This window comes from Maylandia zebra, linkage group LG10 (genome assembly GCF_041146795.1).
Source record: "Maylandia zebra isolate NMK-2024a linkage group LG10, Mzebra_GT3a, whole genome shotgun sequence".
NCBI lineage: Eukaryota > Metazoa > Chordata > Actinopteri > Cichliformes > Cichlidae > Maylandia > Maylandia zebra.
The window spans coordinates 15073448-15096490 of record NC_135176.1 but is presented as its reverse complement, the minus strand read 5'-3'; the positions used below and the strand labels follow the sequence as shown (position 1 = coordinate 15096490).

At 38.7% G+C, this 23043-nt stretch overlaps 1 protein-coding gene across 14 annotated transcripts in view; it reads right to left on the bottom strand.

The window, feature by feature from the left end:
- Window positions 1-264: 264 nt before the first annotated feature.
- nrxn2a (neurexin 2a) overlaps window positions 265-23043 on the bottom strand; it is a 129577-nt gene continuing 106798 nt past the window's right edge. For 7 of the 14 annotated variants that reach the window (XM_024803949.2, XM_024803951.2, XM_024803957.2 and 4 more), the window contains 6 exons: window positions 17304-17485; window positions 9583-9754; window positions 7340-7429; window positions 5675-6003; window positions 3995-4079; window positions 265-2841 (listed from right to left, as the gene is read on the bottom strand). In XM_024803949.2, coding sequence (XP_024659717.1) covers window positions 2039-2841; window positions 3995-4079; window positions 5675-6003; window positions 7340-7429; window positions 9583-9754; window positions 17304-17485 — 1661 coding nt within the window. In that variant the 3' untranslated portion in view covers window positions 265-2038. The remainder of the gene's footprint in view (window positions 2842-3994; window positions 4080-5674; window positions 6004-7339; window positions 7430-9582; window positions 9755-17303; window positions 17486-23043) is intronic. The other 7 variants (XM_024803954.2, XM_024803955.2, XM_024803956.2 and 4 more) reach the window with 3 other exon arrangements.

The following is a 23043-nucleotide window of genomic DNA, read 5'->3' as shown; positions in this document are numbered from 1 at the left end:
AGTTTCTTATTTGAAATTTAGTTAGTTTTATTTTACTACTATATTAACTTTGTCCGTTTGCAGGGACTGCACACCCACAGCTGTTGCAGAAGCATACAAGAACAAGGGTCACACAGTTTACCACACCATGAAGCCGAACTGTCCTGACCTAAAAACTACATTCTTTTCATTGTGCTCACCCACAATGTTGCATCCAAGAAGAAAAGTCAAATAAAGTTAATTATTTTAGGGAACTTCTAAGAAGCAACACACAACACAGTTGTGTACAAAGTATATAATCAAGTGTATTTTCATCTTTATCCACGTTCTGTACACATATTAAGATCCATTTCACATGAACACTATACAATAGCAATGAGTGAGGAATGGTATATTTTCTGAGCACTGAGCAGCTCATGTCGAATGGCACTTTCATAAAAAAAAGAACGAAATCACAGAGCATGAATAAATAACTCAACAGAGAAAATGGCTTTATATTATCAGATCCATTGAGTAACAGATTTAGCACATATAAAATGCACAATGCAACAAAACAAAACATTTGTTTGTTCCACCCTTGTGTTTTCTCTGCATAATCTGTACCGTAAATAACCCCCCCCCAAAAAACCCAAAAGATATTTGCAGCTATCAGAGGAAAAAGTGTGCTTTTAGTCCGGATTTGAGTAAAAGGCAATCTAAAATATAACGTGTTAAGAGGAGTGGTAACAAGATACATTGAAATATCAGAGAAATATCAATACAATTCACAAATCTTCAATTATTCATCTCGTAGAATAGTCATTTAATAACCGATAGAAAAAAACAAAACAATACATGTTTGGCTGCTTTACAAGGAATATCTATGCTTCAAAGATATGTTTACATTTTCTGTGTGCTTCTGAATTATCCCAAGACAGTTTAGAAGAAAGAAAACATTATGAGCGAGCCAGCATCTGGTGAGGTGTGTTGGTTTCCTCTTTCCAAGAAGCAATCAGAAAACACTCTCAAATGTGATTCTGAGCTCTTGAAAATTCCTGTAAAGTTCGGGCTGAAACAGTTTTGAAGTTGTCATGAAAAGCTGTGTTGCGGGGGCGAGCCAAGCATAGCATCTCGCATGATTATTCTTCTTTATACCTTCCCTACGTACACGATGCTTTTTCAATCTGCTAACCACTATATGTACATACAAGCAGTGTTCACGGATAAATACCTTCACTGGTGTAGAATGACTGGCTCACAATCATCCCTACCTGGAATGGCATGGCACATTGACTGCAATATCTGATATTAATTCTCTTTCTGAGCCATCATACTGTAAGGTTCACTGGCCAGAATATGGAGAAGGATTTGAAAATTCCTTTTTTCACCAGGAGGGCTAAATATCTTGCTTCATTTACTTTACGATAAGCCATCAGCAACACGGTACCATCTCTTGTGGATAGAGGCAGAGTGAGTGGGGAGTTTTAAAATCACATGAAATAACATGTAGACTGCAGACATGATGTCTTATCCAAATGAAGGCCTTCTGTTCGAGTGTAGCCAGGATGACTGTTGTGCTCTCTGTTCATCTACCATCAAAATTCAATAGCTGGGCTGTTCAGCCTCATACATCATAATGGGGACATTGAGACTTGAGATAGGGCATTACAAAGAAGTACAAAGAAACCAGATGTTTTTCAGCACTTTCTTCACGGTGCCATATCCATGCTATATACAAAGCCAAAGTGGATATGCCTCCTTCGAGCTTGTTAAAAACATAAAAAAATGATACACTAATAAGGAATTGGTGAATGCAGACTGAGTGCACATTGTGATACAGAGGATGAGTCAGATCTTGTGCCGTAGATAAGAATTTATCATTAATAGGAACTGGGCAACCTTGACTTTTGAGAAAAATGTAAAAGCAGGACACAATTGCTTTGCGCAGTTGTTGTTTCTTTTGTTTTTTTTCTTTTGTGGAATTTTTCTGATAGTCGACCTGACAATATTGGGGCGCGAAAGGAAAGCATCCTCTCTCATCCTCTTGTCTCAGTCCACACTTGCCTACTCTCCTGTGATTTCAGACGTAGTATTCTTTGTCTTTGTTCTTTTTACCCTTTGTGATGGCCTTTGCCACAGAGGCTGTCGCTGTGTTTTTGTCTTTGACCACTGCTCCGTTGCCCTCCGCAGTGGAATTGTTGGCAAAATTGTGGCTCTGGTCTGTCTGGTAGGAGCCCTCATCCCGGTTCCGGTACTTGTACATGGCATAGAGGAGGATAAGAATGCAGAGAGCAGCAGCAGCCACGATACCAACCACCATCCCCGTGGTGCTACTGGACTCCCTTATCACCTCCACGGCACCAGGCAGGCTCTTATCATCAGAGGCTGTGGGGTTGGCTGTGGGCACATGGGGAAAATTGGGGGGGTAAGTTAGTCCTGGTGTGTTTCGGGAGGATGGAGGAACAGGGGGCAGAAGCACCTGGTCACGGGTGTTCATTTTGCCTGCAGGAATGTGGAGCTGGTCAGGGTTGGTGGTGGGAACAAAAGGAGGTAAGGGGCGGGGTTTCTGGACTCCACCATCACCAGCGGCAGGGGGTGGAGGAAGGACTGTCCTGTCAGTGACCAAGGGGGAGTTTTTATTGTAAAAGTCCTCGTCATCGGATTCCGTCATCTCCCCAGAGCCGAAGGCTGAGACCTCCACAGGGTCACCACAGTCCTCCTGGTCCGGGGGGCAGGAAGGGTGGGGAGGGAGTATCAGGGACTCTTTGGTGGTTTCAAGTGGGGAAAGGAGAGTAGGAGGAGGAGGGATGACGGGGTAACGGGTGGCGATGGATGGGGGCTCAAGGGAATCCACTGTTATAATAGGCAACACTAATTCACCTCCTAGAAAGAAAACAGAAAAGGTAGGGGATCCTAAATTAGAGCAGAATTAACACTGAAATTCTGGCTGAGCAGTTGTGCTCATCAGAACGGAAGCACAATCTGCTCATTATGTACATTATTAATGAAGAATTTAATATTAGATGGCTTATCAGTGATTTTATTTATAGTAATTGCATTTCTATAATACATGGGTATTTACATCAGCGCTTGGCAACTGAGGAGAAAAGCAAACCGAAAGCATCATAATGCTGTCTGGAAGGTATGCATATGTGTGTGGGTGTGCAGATTAAGAATGTTTAATAATGCAATACAGCAAATGCGTAAAAAAGAGCTCACATGCAGAAACAAACATACAAGATGACCCGTGAGAGGCGGCAGCTGAATGAAGAGCACATAATAAACACAAGAACATTAAGTTTTAAATGGCCATGCTGCGATATGCACATCTGTAGGCAGAGGTTGAGGAATGATAAGAGAGCAGAAAGGTTATTGTATGAATGAATCACACACAAAATAGTATGATTTTCTGAAAGCACTTGCTATCTTACAGATGTACCTTTAACCACTACTACTAGATGCCTCAACAATTCAACAATATATTTTCCTGTGTGTGTGTGTATTTGTATATACGATTATAACATTCTGCAGAGTTACAGATGTTACAGATACATACATCTACAGACATTTACAGCCAATAGGTTCTCTTTCATTATTATTTCAGTCACACTTTGCCGGGCCAGACAACAACAAACAATTCTGATAAGGTCATATTAATAATTAAGGCACCCACAATAAGGCCAGACTCTCAAGTTCTACAGCTTGTTTCTGTCACAAACTCGATCAGACTCTCTTAATGCCTGAAGTACACTTCACAAAGATTGTCTTTGATTCACTTTTGTGAGCTACAAATACAGGGTAGAGAACAAATTAATGCTAGTCTGTAATAACTATCCAAATAATGACAGTTATTTGACAGAATTACTCAATATGTGAGTGTAAGATAGTTGGATGAAACTGAGAAGACAGATCTGTTTTGTTAAGAACAATGATGGCTGCCTAAAAGCACTGCATTTTGTCTGCACTCCTGGGTAAAAATAACATTACTCATCTAAGCACCCTAGTACCATCGCTTCATAAGGACCAATTGACCCACCTGTTCCCGGTTCACACTCTTCCAGGTCCTCATCATCACTTGGACACTCAGCTGATGCCACCAAAATATCATCAGAGTTCTGTGGCTGAAAGCAAACAGGGAATACAATTTCTTTTTTAACAAATACCCAATAAACATTTTTCTTCATTCAGGCTCACAGACAGTCTCTTTTTTACACTGACTGTCCGGTCTGAGAAAAAAATCTGCACTATGCAGCACTGTACTGCTTAAGTGTTTGTGCCTGGAGCGACACTAGTAAGACTACAAGTTCAAAATGAGCCCATCAGCAGCTGCTTTTTATCCTTTACCCCATTGGCTGACTTTATGTGTGTGCAAACAATGGAAAAACATCACCGATGGAGGCTCTCAATGAGATAAATGCTATATAATTGGGTTTTAAACAATTCTTTTATATCAAATTTGCACAAAAAACCCATATAAAATTCTCACATATATTTAACGAGGATGCAGGATGCACAGTGGGCTCTGGGCAGAGTGGGCATTAGAAGGCTCACTAATGGATTACTTTGATAAATTGAAAATATAGAGAAGACCATTTTAGGATTTTAGGATAGCTAGACAAAAGAAATGGAACAAAAAGAGCACTCTGCAGTTTTATTAGGAGAGGCAGTGGCAGTGGGGGTTCTTTAAAACCTCAGGACAAGTCCAACTACTGAAATTTCTCCAATTTGAAGGGTTTTCAGCATTTATCACATTCAAATTCTTTGTTTTTATGTGGCCGCTGTATTGTAAAAATACACTAAGCAAGAATGTTATCATTATCCTAATCCTAATACCTTGATGGAAAGTAAGTTATGCAGCGAATTCAGAATCAAACATGCTGGATCAAACCTGTTATTTAATGAATTTATGAAGCATTTTAGCTTACCTATTACTCCATACAAGGTTTTATATGCCTAATTCTTTCAGTAATAGCTGATGCAGCGCTAAGAAATTTAATGATGCTGTGAAACACTGAAATTTGTCAAGGTGTGAGACTTAAATGTGGTTCATTTCATCTCATAACTCCTTTCATGATGATCAGGGGAAAAGTGTGTTCATGTTCCTAAACCCCTTTAAGGCCTAAAAATCTGAAAAATCTGAAAAATAAGCTTATCATTGTCAAATGTAGAGAAGAACTGGGGATTCTGAAGTGTTCTCTGGTTTTGTGATTGTGTGTTGACTGTCATCTTAGATTCTAGTACTGCAAGTTAAATTTCAAAATGTGCATTAATACAAGATGAATGGAACAGAAACTACAGTATAAGCTAAACATGACAGGGGGATTAAATAAGCTCCAAATGTGTAAACCTGTGCAAGTTTAAACATTTATGTTTTATAAGGTGACACACATAAAGACAGTGCCAAAGTATTACTCAGTTTTGTTCTTATATTAATCACAATTTTGCATTTTTAAAGCTGATTGAGAATGTTAAGGATGCTTAGACATATTAGCAACCTGATAATTGAACAGAAATATAAATTTGTAATTTTGGGAATCACGCACAGCTCCAGATTTCTACAAAGCTAATTAATTAAAAAAAATAAAACTCACTGTTATTGAGCCATATTTAAAATGGCCTTTTTTCCTACTGCGAAACATAGACAACAGCCTTCACCTTATGAGCTAATTACCTCCCTGTTGTCAGCTAATTAGCACCCCTTTTTAAACTCGCTGACCTTTGAGATGCTCTCACTCAAGCTGGGCGACCGCTGCCTGCGGGTGGTGGTGGTGGCCATCGTGGTGGTCGTTTCCATGATCGTGGTAGACATATCAGACACCGCCAGCGGGGTGACGGAGGTGGTGTCCGTGGTCACCACGGAGAGCGAGTCTCCGACCAGCCGCAGGTTCCCCTCCACCTGTACGCTGGGGTCATTTTCCGCTGCCAGTTTGAGCACCTGGAGACCATTGTAATACAGCCCTGAAATCTGACCCTGGAAGGGTCGCCCTTTGTCAGAACCGCCAATTTTAATGGCTGCCTGGCTGTTAAAGATGGTCAACTGTCTCCCTAAAGTTAGACAGAAACACAGAGAAGGAGATGATGGAAAAGGGGAGAGAACGGCAGAGCACACACAGAGACGGCATATGGGAGATTTTGCACAAGAACATCATCTGAGCCAGGTGGGATTTAGTAATTAATTTGTTTAAAAGCTTATTTAGATGTTAACTCTAAAAAGGGAAATGTTGGTTAGCAGCAAGTTTATAATTTTGACTTTGCACATACAAGAAGAGGAGGCTTAAAGCCTATTTAGATGTTTATTTATGATTTTGAAATGTCACTGAATAAGTTAGCAGCTGCCTGTGGGAAAATGATATTTATATTTGTCTCTTAGCTTTAGAGGGGGAAAAAAGAAGGTGTGAAGATCTGTATCTTATGGCTCCTTTTAACAGGTAACTACTAAAATGGCAGTCTTGCCACACATCAGACAGTTTGAAGCCGAATGACAATAAAAATTTGACTCCCTCCTCCCACTGACTTCATCAGCCATTAGGCCATTAACACATGCTTTTCCGTGGGTTTCCCCCACGGTCCAATTGTTTTACCTCCTCAAAGGGGCAATGATATTCAACAGCACCGCTGTCAGCACCTTTACTGATAAGCAGTGTTACATCTGAGGAGGAGGGCTGCGGTAATGGGCCCAACTCAGGAGAATACTTATTAGCAAAGTTAATGGCTGCAAACAGTGATCTACTTTAACAGCCTGTCAGGGTTGTTTTGTTGCAGCAAAAAAAAAAATTCAGCTTGGGAGTCTGATGTGCTCGTTGTAGTACAATGCAAGGCAGCACAAGATTACAGGGAACAAGAAAAATGGAAAGAGGTTCACTGGGGTGAACACATCCTGAAGCTGTGGTTTAAAATATGGTTCAGTTATTAGGAACAAAGCCTAGTCAGCTTATGTCCAGTGTTAGCTTCACTGGTATTAATGAAAACGTTACACAGCATTTTAATGATATTTATGTAGAATAATTACACACAGTATCTAATTACACACAGTGGTTAAGAGGGATGATAGAGGGTTAGACAAGGGTTAAGCGCTTTTAGTTAATTTAGTTTAAAATCTTTGTTAAGGTGCAGCCTCTCCACAAGGTATAAGGATGACAAAAAGAAATGGCAAGCACGCCATATCCGTTTGCTTCCACACTCATTTTCTTCTGCTTAAAGCTATACTGTGGCCATTAAAATTCATAGCCGGTACAAGTTCCAATTAAAATGGAAATGTATACGTCTGGGTAACCTGCACTTTGTCACCCTTGTCTTCTGGCACTGCACCTCTCAGGGGGGGAAGTTTATTTACTAGTTATTTCAAGGGTTAATTAATTAATTAATCAATTATATTTTTTACCTTTATCGAGTAGCCACTCGTCAACTACCCGACCAAGTCTGTATGGGATTCTTTGCCTAGCAATAGCCAGTCGTTCATTATCATAGTGTCCTTCAAAGAATTTGGAGAGACAGATTAAAGGTTAAAGTCTGCAAGCTGAAACATCACATGGTTAGAAACAAAGTTATAACGGCTAACATTTTTAACAAGTTATCAATTTTAACTCAGCTGTGAGTTAAAAGAAACTTGAGCTTTACTTAGTGTTATCTAGTTATTATGAGTAACACTGTTAATGCTAATTAGAGCAACGTTTAGGCTATTTATAATGTGCTACTCTAGTTAGTGTTATTTAGCTATTTTTTTTTCCAAGCAAAGCATCGTCTTCAGTAATTACCAATTACAGACGAATAATTTTATGTACTTTATAAAACAGACGTTCATTCATAAGAAACAACCAATCAAATCAGGAAAACTGTTGCATTTAGACAGTGATAAAAAGTCATGTAGTTAGAGTAGGAGCATATGAATTTGATTGCATTCACAGAGAGCCAAAGTCTCGCTCACTTCAGTGCCAAAATGCATTTTTCCAATGCAGCGCATGGTATACATGCAGTGTTTTTACTCGAGCTCCCAGAAGGCAGTGACAGTATGTCAACATCAAAGGCTTATGGGAGTTGCAATTTTAAGTCTCTTTGGTGTTCATTCATTCATTGTCTTGTTCATTTATTTGAACGAGACACAAACAGTTCCCCGGTGAGACAGGACTTCAGCTCTCCTTTAAACACATGCAAATGCAAAACAAATAAATTAAAATAAAACAAGAACAAGCAACATACAGTAATTACAGTATGAATTGTTTCTAGACATTAGGAGAGCCCAGATTTTTATTTAGACCTAGCACCGAGGAATTTCTATCAATCATCAGCCACAGGGTCACTAAAACTGATAGTAAATTATTGTGACATTATTTTGTTCCATTCACATTCTGTTGAGATTATTATTTGCAAACATTTTCAACAAATTTGTAATTAATACAAATATGAATAATTATTAGAATCTAAAGTAAACCATTACAGCACAACAATGAAAAGGCAGTTAAATGCCTGGTTATACTGTAAGCTGTAATATAGTGAAGATGTTAAAATATGTTTGCCTTTTTTTTCTCAAACAAATTGCCAGAAAAAAATACTCCATGATATTTGATATCTATTTAAGGCACAAGAAACTTGTGTGATGTGCACTCCCTATTTCTAACTATTCTATGCATTGCCATGTGAAATGTTTCAAATATCACTGATTGCTGAGTGGGAGCTGACATAAAGGTGCACACCATCTTCATTACCCAATTGCATGCTTGCATGTGCCCTCGTGTTATATGCATCTGTGATTTGAACACCAGCTGGAGGCACAGAAAAGATGTGGTTTGTGTCCCACTATGCCAGCTGGTGCACCTGCTCTGAATAAGGTTAATTGGTAGATTGGTTCAGAACAGGTTAAAGCACAGCCAGTTATGATCATTTTATGTATGTATCTTTTCTTTTTTGGGTCCATGTATATGTTGTGTGCACACAGTTGAGTGATTTTTACTCACTATCATAAGTTACCACACATAAAATAAAACTGTTATATAACTTATCATTATAACAGTCTCCCTTTAGTGAATCTACACTATTTTGTATCTAACAACAGACAGATTAAGTATGATCAAGCATGATCACAGCCACATTTTGAATGTCAGCAAGAATTTGTCAAGTGAATATTTATTGAAAACAACACTATCATATAAATTTAAGGCTAGCAGTTCATACATTCACATCTAAAACACTGCTATATTGGGCTGAAATAGCACTTAAGCCGCACAAGAATGGCTTAAATATTACACCATTTAGAAAAGTCTAGAGAATCCCACCTGAGCCACAACTTCACATCTTCCCACCTCTCTACCAAACTAAATGCAAATACGGCAGCAGCTGATGAAAATACCTGAATTGCTAAACTCAAAAAGGCAGCTTTAAGGAGATTTACTCATTTCAAACTATTATATTTTTACACAAACACGTAATTTTTAGTTGCATGAGGCAACTTTAATAGATCTCTTATAAACTGATCAAATAACCACGCAGGAACACTGAATTAAAATTATTCACTGGGCAAACTGCCAAGGCAGAAATAGGCAGACATGCAACCCTTTCTCTCTGATCCAGAAGTTTCATGCTGTCTTACTATGCGTGTAATAACTCCAAAGTTTGTCCTGTTAACCTTACCTGGTGGATAACGCTCAATGACTGGATGGTTGTCCACCTGGAGAGTGGCATTGCCACCACTGCGTGTGAAGCGTACAACATGGTACTTGCCATCATTTACTATGACAGCAGGCTCATCAATAGTGATGTCATCTGTCCCCACATTGAAGATGACACCAATGTTTCCTTGATCCTGCACAAAAACAAGAATGAACGTGACTCATTAGGCAAATGACAGATGCGGTAGGAAAAGCGAGCATTGCCACAAATGGGTTTGGGGAAAGTCCAAGATAGTGAAACATGTTGAGCAATCACTTAAAAATAAATGAAAGTAAGGGCTAACCCTACTTAGAGGTATTCCTCTGCTTCTCGGGGCCTTTGAGCCTTAGGGCATTTGCCCTGGGGGGCATTATGCCCCACTTCAATCTGCTGCTGGATATCACTATTAAGAGCATATAACACAGGTTGAACAATACAGTGTCAGTTGTGAATGATAAAATAGTAATTACTGCTAGTATTTATTTATGCATTTATTTTACAGCTTAGCAGATTGCGTGCCGTTTGGCGTGTATTATTAAATTATATTTAATATTGATATTTGCTTTGTACATCAAAAGAACTGTTTTAATTAAATTGGTGATGTTTATCTTTTTATAATATTTTTCACACTTTTCTGACTAAAGAGACAATGGCTTGACAAGTTTAATCTATCTGCTTGTCAGGCCAGTAACCTTGTTTAAACGGAAACCCATATCCTTTGTGACATGGGCAGTATGTTTAGTTCTTTCTTTAGGGTTCAGTGCCATTTCCCCTCAGCAGCCAGCTCCACTTTCCTGATGTGGATCACTCTTGACAGAATCCTGCTGTTTCTCTTTTGGTTGACCAACTTCTCACCCTGTCAGCCTCTACCTACTCCTGCCAACCTTCCTCAAAGGTCAAATCTGCTTCTCAAACTAGCCTTTGTTTGGTACTAATAAGAAACATTGGAAGCAAACTCTGTGGGGTCTCTGTGCCTGTCCGGCCCTTGTACGTTCACTGCCTCGCAGTCATTTTAAATGCAAGCCAAGGACAAAGTGCTAAGGTGGTTATAATAGACATAGTGAGAAACAACACATAAAGCTGCGGGGCCACTTTCCCTCGACTTATAGCATTAACCTTTAATGCTGGTTTAATACAGAAGTAAGTAAGTAAGTAGAAAAGGTGGAGAAATAAATCAAAAGACCATACTTATTTCATTGTAGACCAGAGATTATGCAATGTGATATTATGATATGTATAACACATGCAGTAATATTCTACTTTTATCCCACTCCATAACATGTGTATCTCAAATGTTTACAGTCAAGGACAAAAGAATCTGAAGGTTCTTATTCAAACAATCTCGACTCCTGCAGCTGGTTACACCGTATCAGACCTTGAACCAGCGAGGAAAGACGAGGTAAAGAGTGAAAATGACTGGAGTTGTGTTTTATTTGAATAAAATCTTGCAAACTGCTGGCCTTCCATGCTATGATGTGCACGATATCTACTGGCCTTACAGCCATTATGTAAATATGTTCAACAGTGGGCCTTGCATTGCAATTGGATTCCCTGCCTCTACTGTCAGAAATGAGCTGCACAGCTTATTCCTTGACATGCACCATTTCATATAACTGATTGTTCCCCATTTTCTTCTACCTCCAGTACTGCATTACTGACTCAAAGGCTAAAAATTCAAATACGTAGACTTCTTTTCCTTCCTTGATGGTGTGATGTAAAACCTGTCTCGGTGCTTTGCTCTTACCCTCTAATCACATGTAAAACCATTCGAGAAACCTTTTGAATTTGAAATAATTATTCTTGCTGACATGGCTGGTGTTAAGTACAGAAGTTTTAAGGATTGTTATCTTTTTATGCTTTCTAAAATCACCTGAAAGCCATCATGAACTCATGAACAGGTGAATATGTGCAATTGAATTGAATTATGATCCCTGAACAAAAGCTGGACAGTTAAAGTCACACAAATGTCACAGAACATGTACACCCCTTCAAGAACAAAGACACACTTTGGCAAATGAGAAATCCTTTAAATGCCTTTTGATACGCACTTACTATAAATTCCTTATATTTTTTATTGTCAGTGTTATCCTTTATATTTTCTTTGTATACTTATCTGTAACCTAAATGGACAACTTTGGATGTCGGTAGTTTAAATATTCTTCCGATGATGCAAACTGATGAGTAGTCATTAGGCAGCTACAGGGTAGTGCGACCTCAGGTCAAATTTCAACTCGTGTCCTCTGGACAACAATTAAAATCTCCAGGGCCAGGAGAGTCTGCCTGGGGGTCCTTATGGCTTCAAAAAGTGCTGCTCCTATTTTGCTTACTCAGTCTTAGAGAGTGATTGCAAAATAGCCCTGAAGCACCTTTTGACAGTTGGCAAAGCAACACTAATGCACCCCGGTTTTTGTAAACAAAAGCTTGGCCATTCTAGTCAACACATTCTCACTCCCAACTTATCACATACTGATGCTTGGTCATGACCCATCACATTTTTACTCACTGCCCTTTAGCATCATTTTTTCAGTGTGCAGGGCAAAGCATTTTCCAGATAAAATACAAAATTGAAGGCAATGTGGTGCTGAAACAAGCATTTTGTGAGTCGACCCTTATAGAACCCCATAATACAAAACTTTTAGCACAAATAAACTTATCTGCAGCCTGGAAAAGCATTTTTCATTCCTCTCAGTGTACTTAACAGAATAGACAAACAGATAATACAGACGGCAACATGAATATAGCATATTTCAAGATTTATATGTGCAAGGGTGCAGAGTGCCAGATTTTTGAATGATTGTGGAATAAATAAGGAATGGATAACTGGCCACTATAAACACAGCATTATGATAACTGCATTGAGTTTATATAAAGGCTTAAAGTTATATATTATTATGGTTGTGGTTATTTTATCTGACTGACATTAACTCGTTGACTGTGACTGTGACATCACTTCCTTAACTGCAAAGTGGTTTTTAATGCCCATGTAACTGTATGAAGTGCATTTTCTTGCACACTCACTAAACTGTTTCGACACCCGCTCTGATGGACTCTTACTTTTCTCCCAAAGATTTTTCATTCCTGTATCTCATCTAACCTGCTACTGACTATAATTCACATGAGGGAAAAAGTACTGATTTTTATAAGGATATGTGATTTCAAGAATTTGCAGCTTCTTCAGATGAAATGATGACGTGACAAAATGAATTAAAAGAGTTACAATACTAACAGTTCTTCTGTGATAATACATCGCCGCTGCCTGATATATTTTTAAACAGAGCACAGAGTGGACCGATCATGATTCTTTTAACACCACCAGCATTTCTGTCTGTCTCGGTTTGTCACCAGCCAAATGTTTGTCTCTGAATTGGCTTGCTTTACTATACTCTCTACTAGAGACTTTTTAGAGGTGGGTGGGAGCCTGCGACAATACTGTTGGGATTTTAGAGTCTTCAAATCTTTCTCAGAAATATAGAAATGATAAAATGTGCTTCAATCAGGTGTGTCGCTGTGGTCAGGGGTAAGGTTTCCATTAATTTCTGATGGAAACGACACATCTTAAATGAAGGAAACTGAGCTATAAAATTTAAAAGATTATGAAAGACACTGATTCCCAACTAAAATAAGTTCTGCATAAAAATGTGTAATTATTACTGTAAAATATATTCTGGCTATATAGCTAAATGGCTTATCACCTTAATAATATTGGGGAGAGGAGTGAGATTAAGGAATCACTGAGGTCCACCCAAATCTCATCCAGTAAGTTGATCTTTTGCTCTTGAAGCACTGCTTTAACAATTCTAATAGTCTCCATTTTGCACAGTGTATGTTCTGTTTTGTTTCATCTTTTAGTCACTCATTAAAAACATGACCATTTGAAAATAGCATTAGCCACTCTGATGTGCTCTCAACTGAATACGGTGATGGTTTGCTGCTTTTGTGCAGAATAATTGGTCTTTTAAGCTGGTGCATGTACCGTGTTCAAAGTCATATTTTTGAGCTAACCATGTGACCAGTTTATTACAGCAATCTTCAGCAGCTCTGAAATCCCACTGTAATTATTCATCACAGTGGTAGTTTTGAATGAAAGGGGTGAAATCTGAAGAAAATCGAAACCATAAAAAGCTCATATCATTTGTTTCCTTTACTATTTTCAACTGTTATTCAAGCCAGCTTTGCTCTCAGTCGTCCTCTTCTGCAGAGGGCAAATTCCAGCGTGGAGACAGAATGAGATAAAAAGAAGAATTAACACTAAAGCAGAATACATTAAAACAAATCACAACTTATGTCTCTACAAAACAAGAAGGTGTGAAATTGTTGGGAAACTAAAAAAAGATTTCAACATCACCTGAACTGCTTTGGATTTCCCTCCGCTGAGCAGTAATAAGGTGTCAAACTCAGCAATCTGTCTGTGCGCAAGGACTTGGCAGATGCTAGGAAAAATGTTTTCAGCTCACTTTGCACGCAGGCAGGAATCCTTGCATTTACTAGCAACAGTCTACGGCTGGCAAGGTCAGATTCAGACATTTAAAACTGGAAATGCAATTTAAATGAGACGATTTAAAAAAAACAAACATCCAGGGCAGGATTTTTGGACCAAAATATGTCAAGTAAATGACATGTGGAGGAAAAACACTTTTGCTTAAATGTTCAACACTACAGTTTTTATCTGTTTTTTCAGTATAATGTGATATATGTGCAAATTACAATTAGCAGAATATCCGTTAAAACAAAAATATGTATTTGGTTTGGTAGGACGAATGTGATGCCCCCCTTCTTTCCCCTTGCCCTGCACTCAGAGTTAAGATTAAGAGACAGAGTCAATGTGGTGTGGAAAATGAGGAGATGCTGACAAGCACACTCAAAAAATTGAAATTGGGTGGTTGTTACATGTACAAGATTCAAACTTTTAATTTGAACTAAATAATTTCATGTTTCTATGGTGAACGCAATTAAATCAAGTAGCATCTGCATGAAATTCAGCAGCTTAATTTGTTCTTGTTGAGATGACATGATACAATCTAGTCAGAGTGGTTAGTTGCCAAATTTCGCTCTACATAAATAAATCACTTCAAGTCAATGTAAGTATACTATACTATACTTTGACATGTTCAAAAATTGGTTATTTTACTTGGTTAAATCACGTGGTTAAATTGTGTTCATCCAACAACAGATTTTGTGCATGATGTTTTTTATTCTAGTCTTTTACCTGCTTCTGTGCGTTGTATCTGCACCAAAAAGTTCAATATTAGATCAAATGAGTCCAATAAATCAGGTAGAAAGTACTTTTCCACACTTAACAGCAGGTACTTTAATACAGAGACTGATATTACAATTCAAATTCCTTTTAGAATAAAAATGATATGAATAAAAGAGGCGCACACGTAATTCACAACTGGTTTCAGAAGGGTCATAAAAACTTTTTCATCAGAAGACTTATTTGTTTTTGTTTTTTGGAATATAAACAATTCAATCAGATTGTTTTCAGGCTGGGTTCTTTCTGCACATGGGGTCCATTCGTCTTTGCTTCTGCCAATGCCCAAAACAGTAATGTAACTGTGTGGTTATGCATGCCCAAAACGGCAGCTTCTGAGCTGAACTGGTCCCCTGGAACGGACACTAGCTGTCTTCAGGGAGCTGATCAGACACGTGCCACAGATTAGATTAGCCACTGAGGACATATTCATTACTTTAGTGGATATGACACTAAGTGCGTGTGCATCCACACATGCAAACACCAGACAGCTGACCTCAAAGCTTCCTAATCAGAATGAATCCAATTCAAATGAGAAATAATAATTAAAAATAAGAGGAGCCAAAGTTTTGCTTTCAAAGGTCAGATTTGTAATCTTATAAAGGCTTTTTTTCCTTTTAGTGTTTACCACAAAAGTGTCTGCTAATAAGATAGCGACTTCGAGTTACGAGTTTTGTCAACAGATGTGATTTTAATTATTACACCATTCACAGACGTTTGACAGATCTCCCTTCTGGTTTTCATCACGGCACACCTGTCCTGTGGCTCCATACTAAAAAGCCTGATTTCCCTCCAGAAAAAGGCACCATTGCAGGCAGATGCTGAGGCGCCACTTGGCTTCAACGACCACACACACACAGGCACGCAAACACATATCCACACACGTGTTCATCACCAGAAAATATCTCGTAGTCTGCTGACGTGCGTGCGCCTCTTCTCCTTCTTGTACTTGTGTGATTTATTAATTCCTATTTTATTCCAATATTTGGACTCAGATGCCACTAATCGGTGAATCACACAAGCTGTGATGCTTCTGCGCCAAGTTAGAATAAGGACAAAGTCTAGTTAAAACGTCATTTAAAAATAGGCCGAGAGGTTTAGTTATATCCATTTCATTTAATTAAGATTAGAGCATTAGAACTCCACCAGCAAATGTGAGTTTGCTTCCTGTTTTTTTGGGCCTTCATCAGCTTATCTGGAGAGAAATGATGATATGTGACTTACAAGTTTACTAAAATAAAACTTTGGCACCTTAGCCGTCTTTTTCTTCCCCTTTTTGTAGCTGTAACTATTTCTGTGCTGTCTATATTTATTTAACTGCTCATGGAAATGCTGCCAGTACGACAGCAACCACGTACTGTTCACATACATAAAGGTTGAAAGTACTGCAATCAGCATCAGGAACGGCTTACCAGTTTATCGATAGAATAACACGCTCTGTGGCAACTCGTGAGGGAAGCTGAAATCTCTTGTTAGGGTTTCCCTTTAAGAACCCCTGAGTTACATGGCTGCCTTGTTGTCGGAAGCTGGTGAGCATTTGAGAAGTAGCTGCAGCCGCTCTGAAGCACATGATGACATCATAGTTACTGTAATCTACACCCTCCAAAAAAGCTCTGTGCATATGTGCAGTGCCAACAGATATCCAAATGTTGTGAATCATTTTGCAGAAAGGTCATGTGATGTTATCCTGACGGCTCTTTCTCTGCCTCCTCAACATGCAGACCTGGCCTGAATAATAAAGGTTAACACTTAAGAAGCCACAGCAGCATTTTTTTTAAAACTTTTGAATAAAAAGTTCACATTTCAGTGTAGTGACGTTCATTTCATGGTTTCATTTGTTTCTAACTATGTATGTACATGTTGTTCGGGCATTCAAATAGTTGCTGTTGCACTCTTCTGTTTGCAGACAGAGTAGACTAATTTGAACAGTTCTGATAGGCTTCACACCTCACACAGACCAGATTTCCATGACATACAAAGTATGTTGTCCTTTTCGCCTCCTAAACCAATCACAATGCTTCTTTATAACCATATTTGCAAAGTGTGACATTAAATAGCACAATATGAATGACCATAAATGCTATTAAGGATAATTTATTCTACACAGAAAGTCTGCTCTCGTATAATCACAACATGATTTTAAGCTCATGAATACAGGATGCAGGTGGTATGAGCAGACTCACTCGGAGAAGGAAATAAAATGAATAGAAAAGTATCTTAAAATCTCTCTGGGTAATCATTCTTACATTTTCTGTCTAAGTAACTCCACTTGTAATATTTAGAAACCAGAAAAAGAATGAGCATAGTATTCAGAGTGTTCAGAGCCGCAGGTCATATGTATGAAATATTTAAATTCTAATCTCCTTTAAGTGTTTTTTTTTTATCTATCGTAGCAGTGTGATACCAGTCTTCCCTTTTTGTGACTTAAAGCCACACAGATTCACGTTCTTACTATGTGCAGCTGAAGATAGTCTCCAAGCCCATGGGTGCTCTCCACTCGCACCAAGATGGCATCCTTCTGCTGAGTGCTGAAGCCCACGGCTAAGCGGTCAGCTCGGGTGCTCGGGCGCTCATTGGGGGCCCAGGTGAATGTGATGAGAGCTCCGCCTTTCCCGAAGATATACGTGGTGCCAGCTGGGAACAGAGGCAATAAGGAAAAGATGAGAGGACAGACAGTAGCCAGAGACACTTTTAAAAACAGGCAGCATTTTTAACATAATTAGTTCTGCTTTATCAGGTGTCTTCCCTTAGCCTTGGTTCTTTTAACTAATTTAACATTTGTTCGTTTTTAGGTTTTTTTTCTGGAAGTACCAATCCTTATTATAAAGAGATGAGATTCCACGTCTCTCTTTCCTTGCACGAACACTACCTTTCATTTTTCAAAATCATGCCATAGGCAGAGAAAAACTTCAACCAAAGATGGGAGATTTATTAAAGAAACCCACTCATGAATCTCCATTAAATAGCCTGAACTACTCATTTTGATAAAGCTTTGCTTTCACAAATGTAAACTTCTCTTGCACCATGGAAATCCAGAAACTAGCAGCATCTTTTGTCCCTGTACCTTCTTGGTTTTTGAAAGATAAGGATGATATTCTGGACAGTTCAGTTTGTTTTTTGTCATTTAGCCAACCATTTAATAATCACAGTTAAAATGCATCGCAAACACTTGATATTAATACAAAATAGCAGCTGGTGCAGAATCTAAGAGGTGCATGAGAACGAAATATATCTGCTTGAACCTTTACTGTGGAAGTCTTTCCTCTGTGCTCAGCAAGATTTTTGTCTCCTTGAGATAAACAACATAAACAACATTTGCCTTGCTTAAATTGCAGAATCCATATGCTGATCAGCCTGTACATATGACACCTCTTGTGACACCTGTTACATTTTCCTAAATTCTAAAAAAAACTAACAGACTGCATAAAGGCATTTCAACAATAATTTGCTAAATTCTTTCATTTGTGTACTTTAAGCCATTTAATATAATCCACACAGCTTTCATAGTTTAAATGTGGAAAATCTAAGTGAGAACCAAGCGCTGTCCGCAGGTTACAAAGTTACATAAAGGCAGGTGATAGTGCAGTCACTGTAATACGTGGCCATAGCAGAAATGAGAATTACTTAAGAAAGTACAAATAAACTTGTGTTGGATCGTTTCAGCAACTGAAACCTAAGAGCTGGTTTCACGACTGGTGGTTTTCAATGCCCGAATCGCTCAAAGATTTAAGTATAGAAGCTCAGAGAAACACTTGAGACAAAATTGTAGCCTCAATGTCAACCTTCTACAAAGACTCCACTCTTCAGCGTAATGGGCACTCACCATACAGGTTTCCTATTGACAGATCAAGCTGCTGGTTGGATGCTTTCTTAACATTAAACGCCTAATCCAAATGCTGAAAAACATCCTGTGCTGGCTTTGAATTTAAATTAAAAGGGCAGGTTCTCTGACAGCAATTATTTTAAAACAAAATTATTTCTTACTGAGGTAATCTTAATTAATGTCAGGGATTTGCAGTCGAATATGAGTCAGTGACATTAGTCACATCAAAGAGCGGTTTTATTGGCTTCTTCCTTTCAGTTAATGTTACTCACAGCTGGCCTCTTAGTCTCCTCTTCCCAAATTACTTTTGAGAAGACTGAAAAGGTTTGTGTGTCCTTGTAGATTCGTCTCTTCTTCTTAGATTACTTTTCTTTGCAGAATTTTGCAAGGGGACTTTGTTATTTTTCACAGTGATGTGTAATGGGCTTCTAGATTCATTTTCAAACCACTATCTTGCTTACTATGCCCGTGTCTTATTGTGTCTTAAACAAAATATAGGTTACGAATCACAGCCGTAACAACTCTGCGATGGGCCCCGGGGCAGATACGGTGTTTTTTTTAGGTTCCTACTGCCAGCAACCAAAGCAGGATCTCTCTCTCTCACACACACAGACACACAATGTATATTTGTGTAAAAAAATATTACATGGTATAGTAGCAGTAATACTAATATCAATAACATGGTTCCAGCTTTTGATCAGAACCACGGATAAAAGCATTCAAAGGAACAGACACATTTAAATAAGCTCATGCTATAAACTTGCACCATCTTCCAAAAGCCCAAAACAGATTCAGCCTCGCGAAAATCATATAAAAACATCTGTAATGTGTGTAAGCATGGAACAAACGAGAGAAACCCATTACCCACAGATCGTCACAGACTTATTTATAGGACTCCTCATTCACAATCGTTTCCTATGGTCCAGCTTCTAGATACATCATGCACACATATTACAGTATTATTTGTATATTTCCAGCCTATAAATGAGAACAATGTTTCAGTGCTCTATAAAAACGCAAACTACTCACCGTCCCAACTTTATCTTTCGGACCTTGCGCTCACTGACAACACTGCTTAAACCCAGAGTCCTGCAGGTATACTCATCCTGTTCTCTCCTTCCTCTTTTCAACCGTACTTTAAAAAAAAAAAAAAGTCCTGCTAAACATAATTTACAACAGCATCACAGGAGATGTAAACAGGTTCGCCTGCATCAACCACAAATGACAGAGAGAAAGGCCAGAAAAAAGCAAACAAACATAAAATAATCAAAGATTTCCCAGCATGCCTCTGTGCCATCAAAATGCATTTAGAAAAGGTTTCTGTTTTAATCAGTGGAGAGTAAATATTTGCAGAGCTAAAATTCAATTAATAAAGAAAATGTATACTGCATAAACGAGCTTCGGTCCAAAAGATAAAATTGTGAATTTAAAATATTAGCAGGACTAATTATCTGGTAACTATGCCAACTAGCCCCCACCTCACATCCTCTGGGCCTCGGGGTATTGTCCCAACTGCCCCATCGGATGTTACGCCTTTGTTATGAAAAACAACATAGCATTATGAGGGCATATGGTAATAAATTCTATCAGCCCTACAACATATAGTGCAGTACTTGTGCAGATAGTCTACTTGCCTATAAGGAGTTCCAAACTAGCACTTCACCACATACTCAGCCAAAATCAAACACTGCTGGTATTTGTTGGAGGACCATAATGCTGCAGTTGATTATATCATACAAGCCTTCATGATTCCTAGCTCTGTTTACTCTTGTGAAAGCAAACAAAGAGCAGCCAAGCCACGGTGTGGTCAGTCCACATGTTCGGAGACCCCATTTCATATCAGGCCTCTTTTCAAATTTCACTGTGCTGTATAAGCCAGGACACCTCTTTAAAAGTATACTCAAGAGGCTTAAGCCTCATGCACTTCTTGTTCCCAGTTTTAGAAGTCTAAATACCGGTCTTTGGTCGATCGCTGCATCACATTTAATAGTGTGGTGAGTACAAATGTCACCAAATGTCATCAGAAAAATGTGGGGGACTTTCGTTATAGCTAAATAACAACAAAAATGTAGATTTATGAAAGAAAATCATATTTTAGCAAAGCAATAGATGGCATCTTCATTCTATTCAAATACGACAAAGTCATGCTTAATTACCAGATAAGTCATCTCATGTGAAAACAGCAATTTAACCTGTAGTCTTTCACTGTAACTGTGTTGAGAAGTTAGAAAATTATATCTGCCTGTTATTATATACTCAGCTAAAATATAACTGACATGTTCACATGTAGGCTAATGTACACGGCAGAGCTGCCATGTATTGTTCACTGTAATTATTCATTCTTTCCATACTGGGTGCAGCAAAACCTAAATGGATATTAATGCAAGTGACGGTGAACAACACTGACAGATGTGCTGAGGGAAAGTTCAGACGCAGCTACTAACTGACTCCAGCAGACTGAATTAGTCAAGTGGATATCTTCCAAGGCTACAGGGCTTTTAACTGCGAGTGTTTACTCGCTAAGCCGCAGTGGATGGAACAAAGAAGAGTATCGGTAGATACCCTCTTGATTCAGCTAACGCCTACGCATGAAACCGTGTATTAATTTTATCATTAGTTCAGATTGGTATCAGGAGTGATTTCGTATATTTTAATGGATTCTTCTCGGCAAAAATACAGCAGACAAAAATCCAATCCAGTCTTTACTGTACTCAATTACACGTGACCAAATTTCCGAATAACTAAGCTAAAGCTCATTAACCAAATGGTCTTGAAGTACAACACTTGATATTGGGTGACTGCTTATTAATTATGGACCTATGGAAGTGTATTTCGGAAATTATGAAATTTCAATTAAGTCTGCTGGAAGAAGGGATTTCTTTGTGAGCAGTACACACTGATGAGATAAACAAAAACAACAAAAACTCTTTAATCTCAGAAATGATTTCCCCCGTCAAGGAAACGTCTCACTACAAATGGTTTCCAAACACAAACATTTAGTTTGCTGTTGGGATCACAGAAAACAGACAGAGCAGAAAGGCGAACAAAGGTAGCAAGCACTCCTTGTGTGTGCATCAAAAAATATAGAATATTAATACACCTGCACAGAAACACCTGTCTATAGATAGCAGTAACTCCTGAATTAGTCATAACATTAAAGCATTTCAATACACCTTTCTGCCTTCCTGTTCCGTCTCCTCTTATCTCTTCTTTTCTGTGGCTGAGCTCCATCAACGAAAGCACACATAAAATCAAAATTATTTCTATAAACATCACAATTTGTTGCTTTGAAACAGCTCCCTGCTCGCTCGCTCTCTGCCGACTACCTCATGGGAGTTCTCTGCTCTTGTCTTGTGGCTGTACATTGCATCTGTGCTTTAATAACAAGGCCTCCTTGGAGATTCTCAACTGCAAAGTGTTCACTGTATATCACATCATTATTAGTTTGCAGCTGTGGCAATTAACTATATTTTACACAGGCACTGCAATGCTCCTGCTGTCTACTATATTATATATGGGAATAATAATAAAGCGATGGAGCATATTCACTGTGCAAATCAAATTAGGGATATTAAAGATAAAAGATGTAAGACAACGACCTACAAACGGCTTCAAACATTAAGAAAATAAATTAATCATTATCCGAATAAATAATTGATCAGTACAGTGATTTAATAGCCATGACTTCATGTCAAATGTACAGATTGACTGATATCTACCAAAGTTACACGCTAACCACTAACTGCCAGCCCATGCCCTTACGTAACGCCATTTTGTACCCCAAGATGAGATAGTGAGTCAATGAACCATCCAGTCTGCCCTCAGTCCATCACGAGAGCAAGAAGATTTAGTGCTACCCAGAGCTCGTATTTTTCTTTTATACCATCTATGATTCTGACCTCTTGTCAGTCATGTTGAAGGGCAGGAAGTCAATGAATGAAACAGTAAACACAACGATGGCGACGGCACTCAACGGCCCTGGCAAGCGACCACTAGGAAGCAGGATTAACATGAAAGGCAGCTGGCTAGGGTTTGTTTATACCCTAGCGCCTATCCCTCCCGCCCGCACACTGTGCATAACACATTCCCTCCTGGCCAGCATCAAGCAATACTCGGGACTGGTATTGGTATCTGGTTCCCGCAGCAAGCCTAAATTATGCAGTTTGTCTCGCAGATCACATGCATGTTGGCTATATGATGATCTATATGCTTTAGCAACATCTGTCGATAAATGTGATCACCAGTCAGAAAATAACACTAGAAACACTACGGGAGGTCATTTTGACTCCATCCTCCAACAACAGCAGCAATGGGCTACTGGTTTTCATCTAATTTTTCTAATTCTAAGCAAGACTTGACAAAACACATG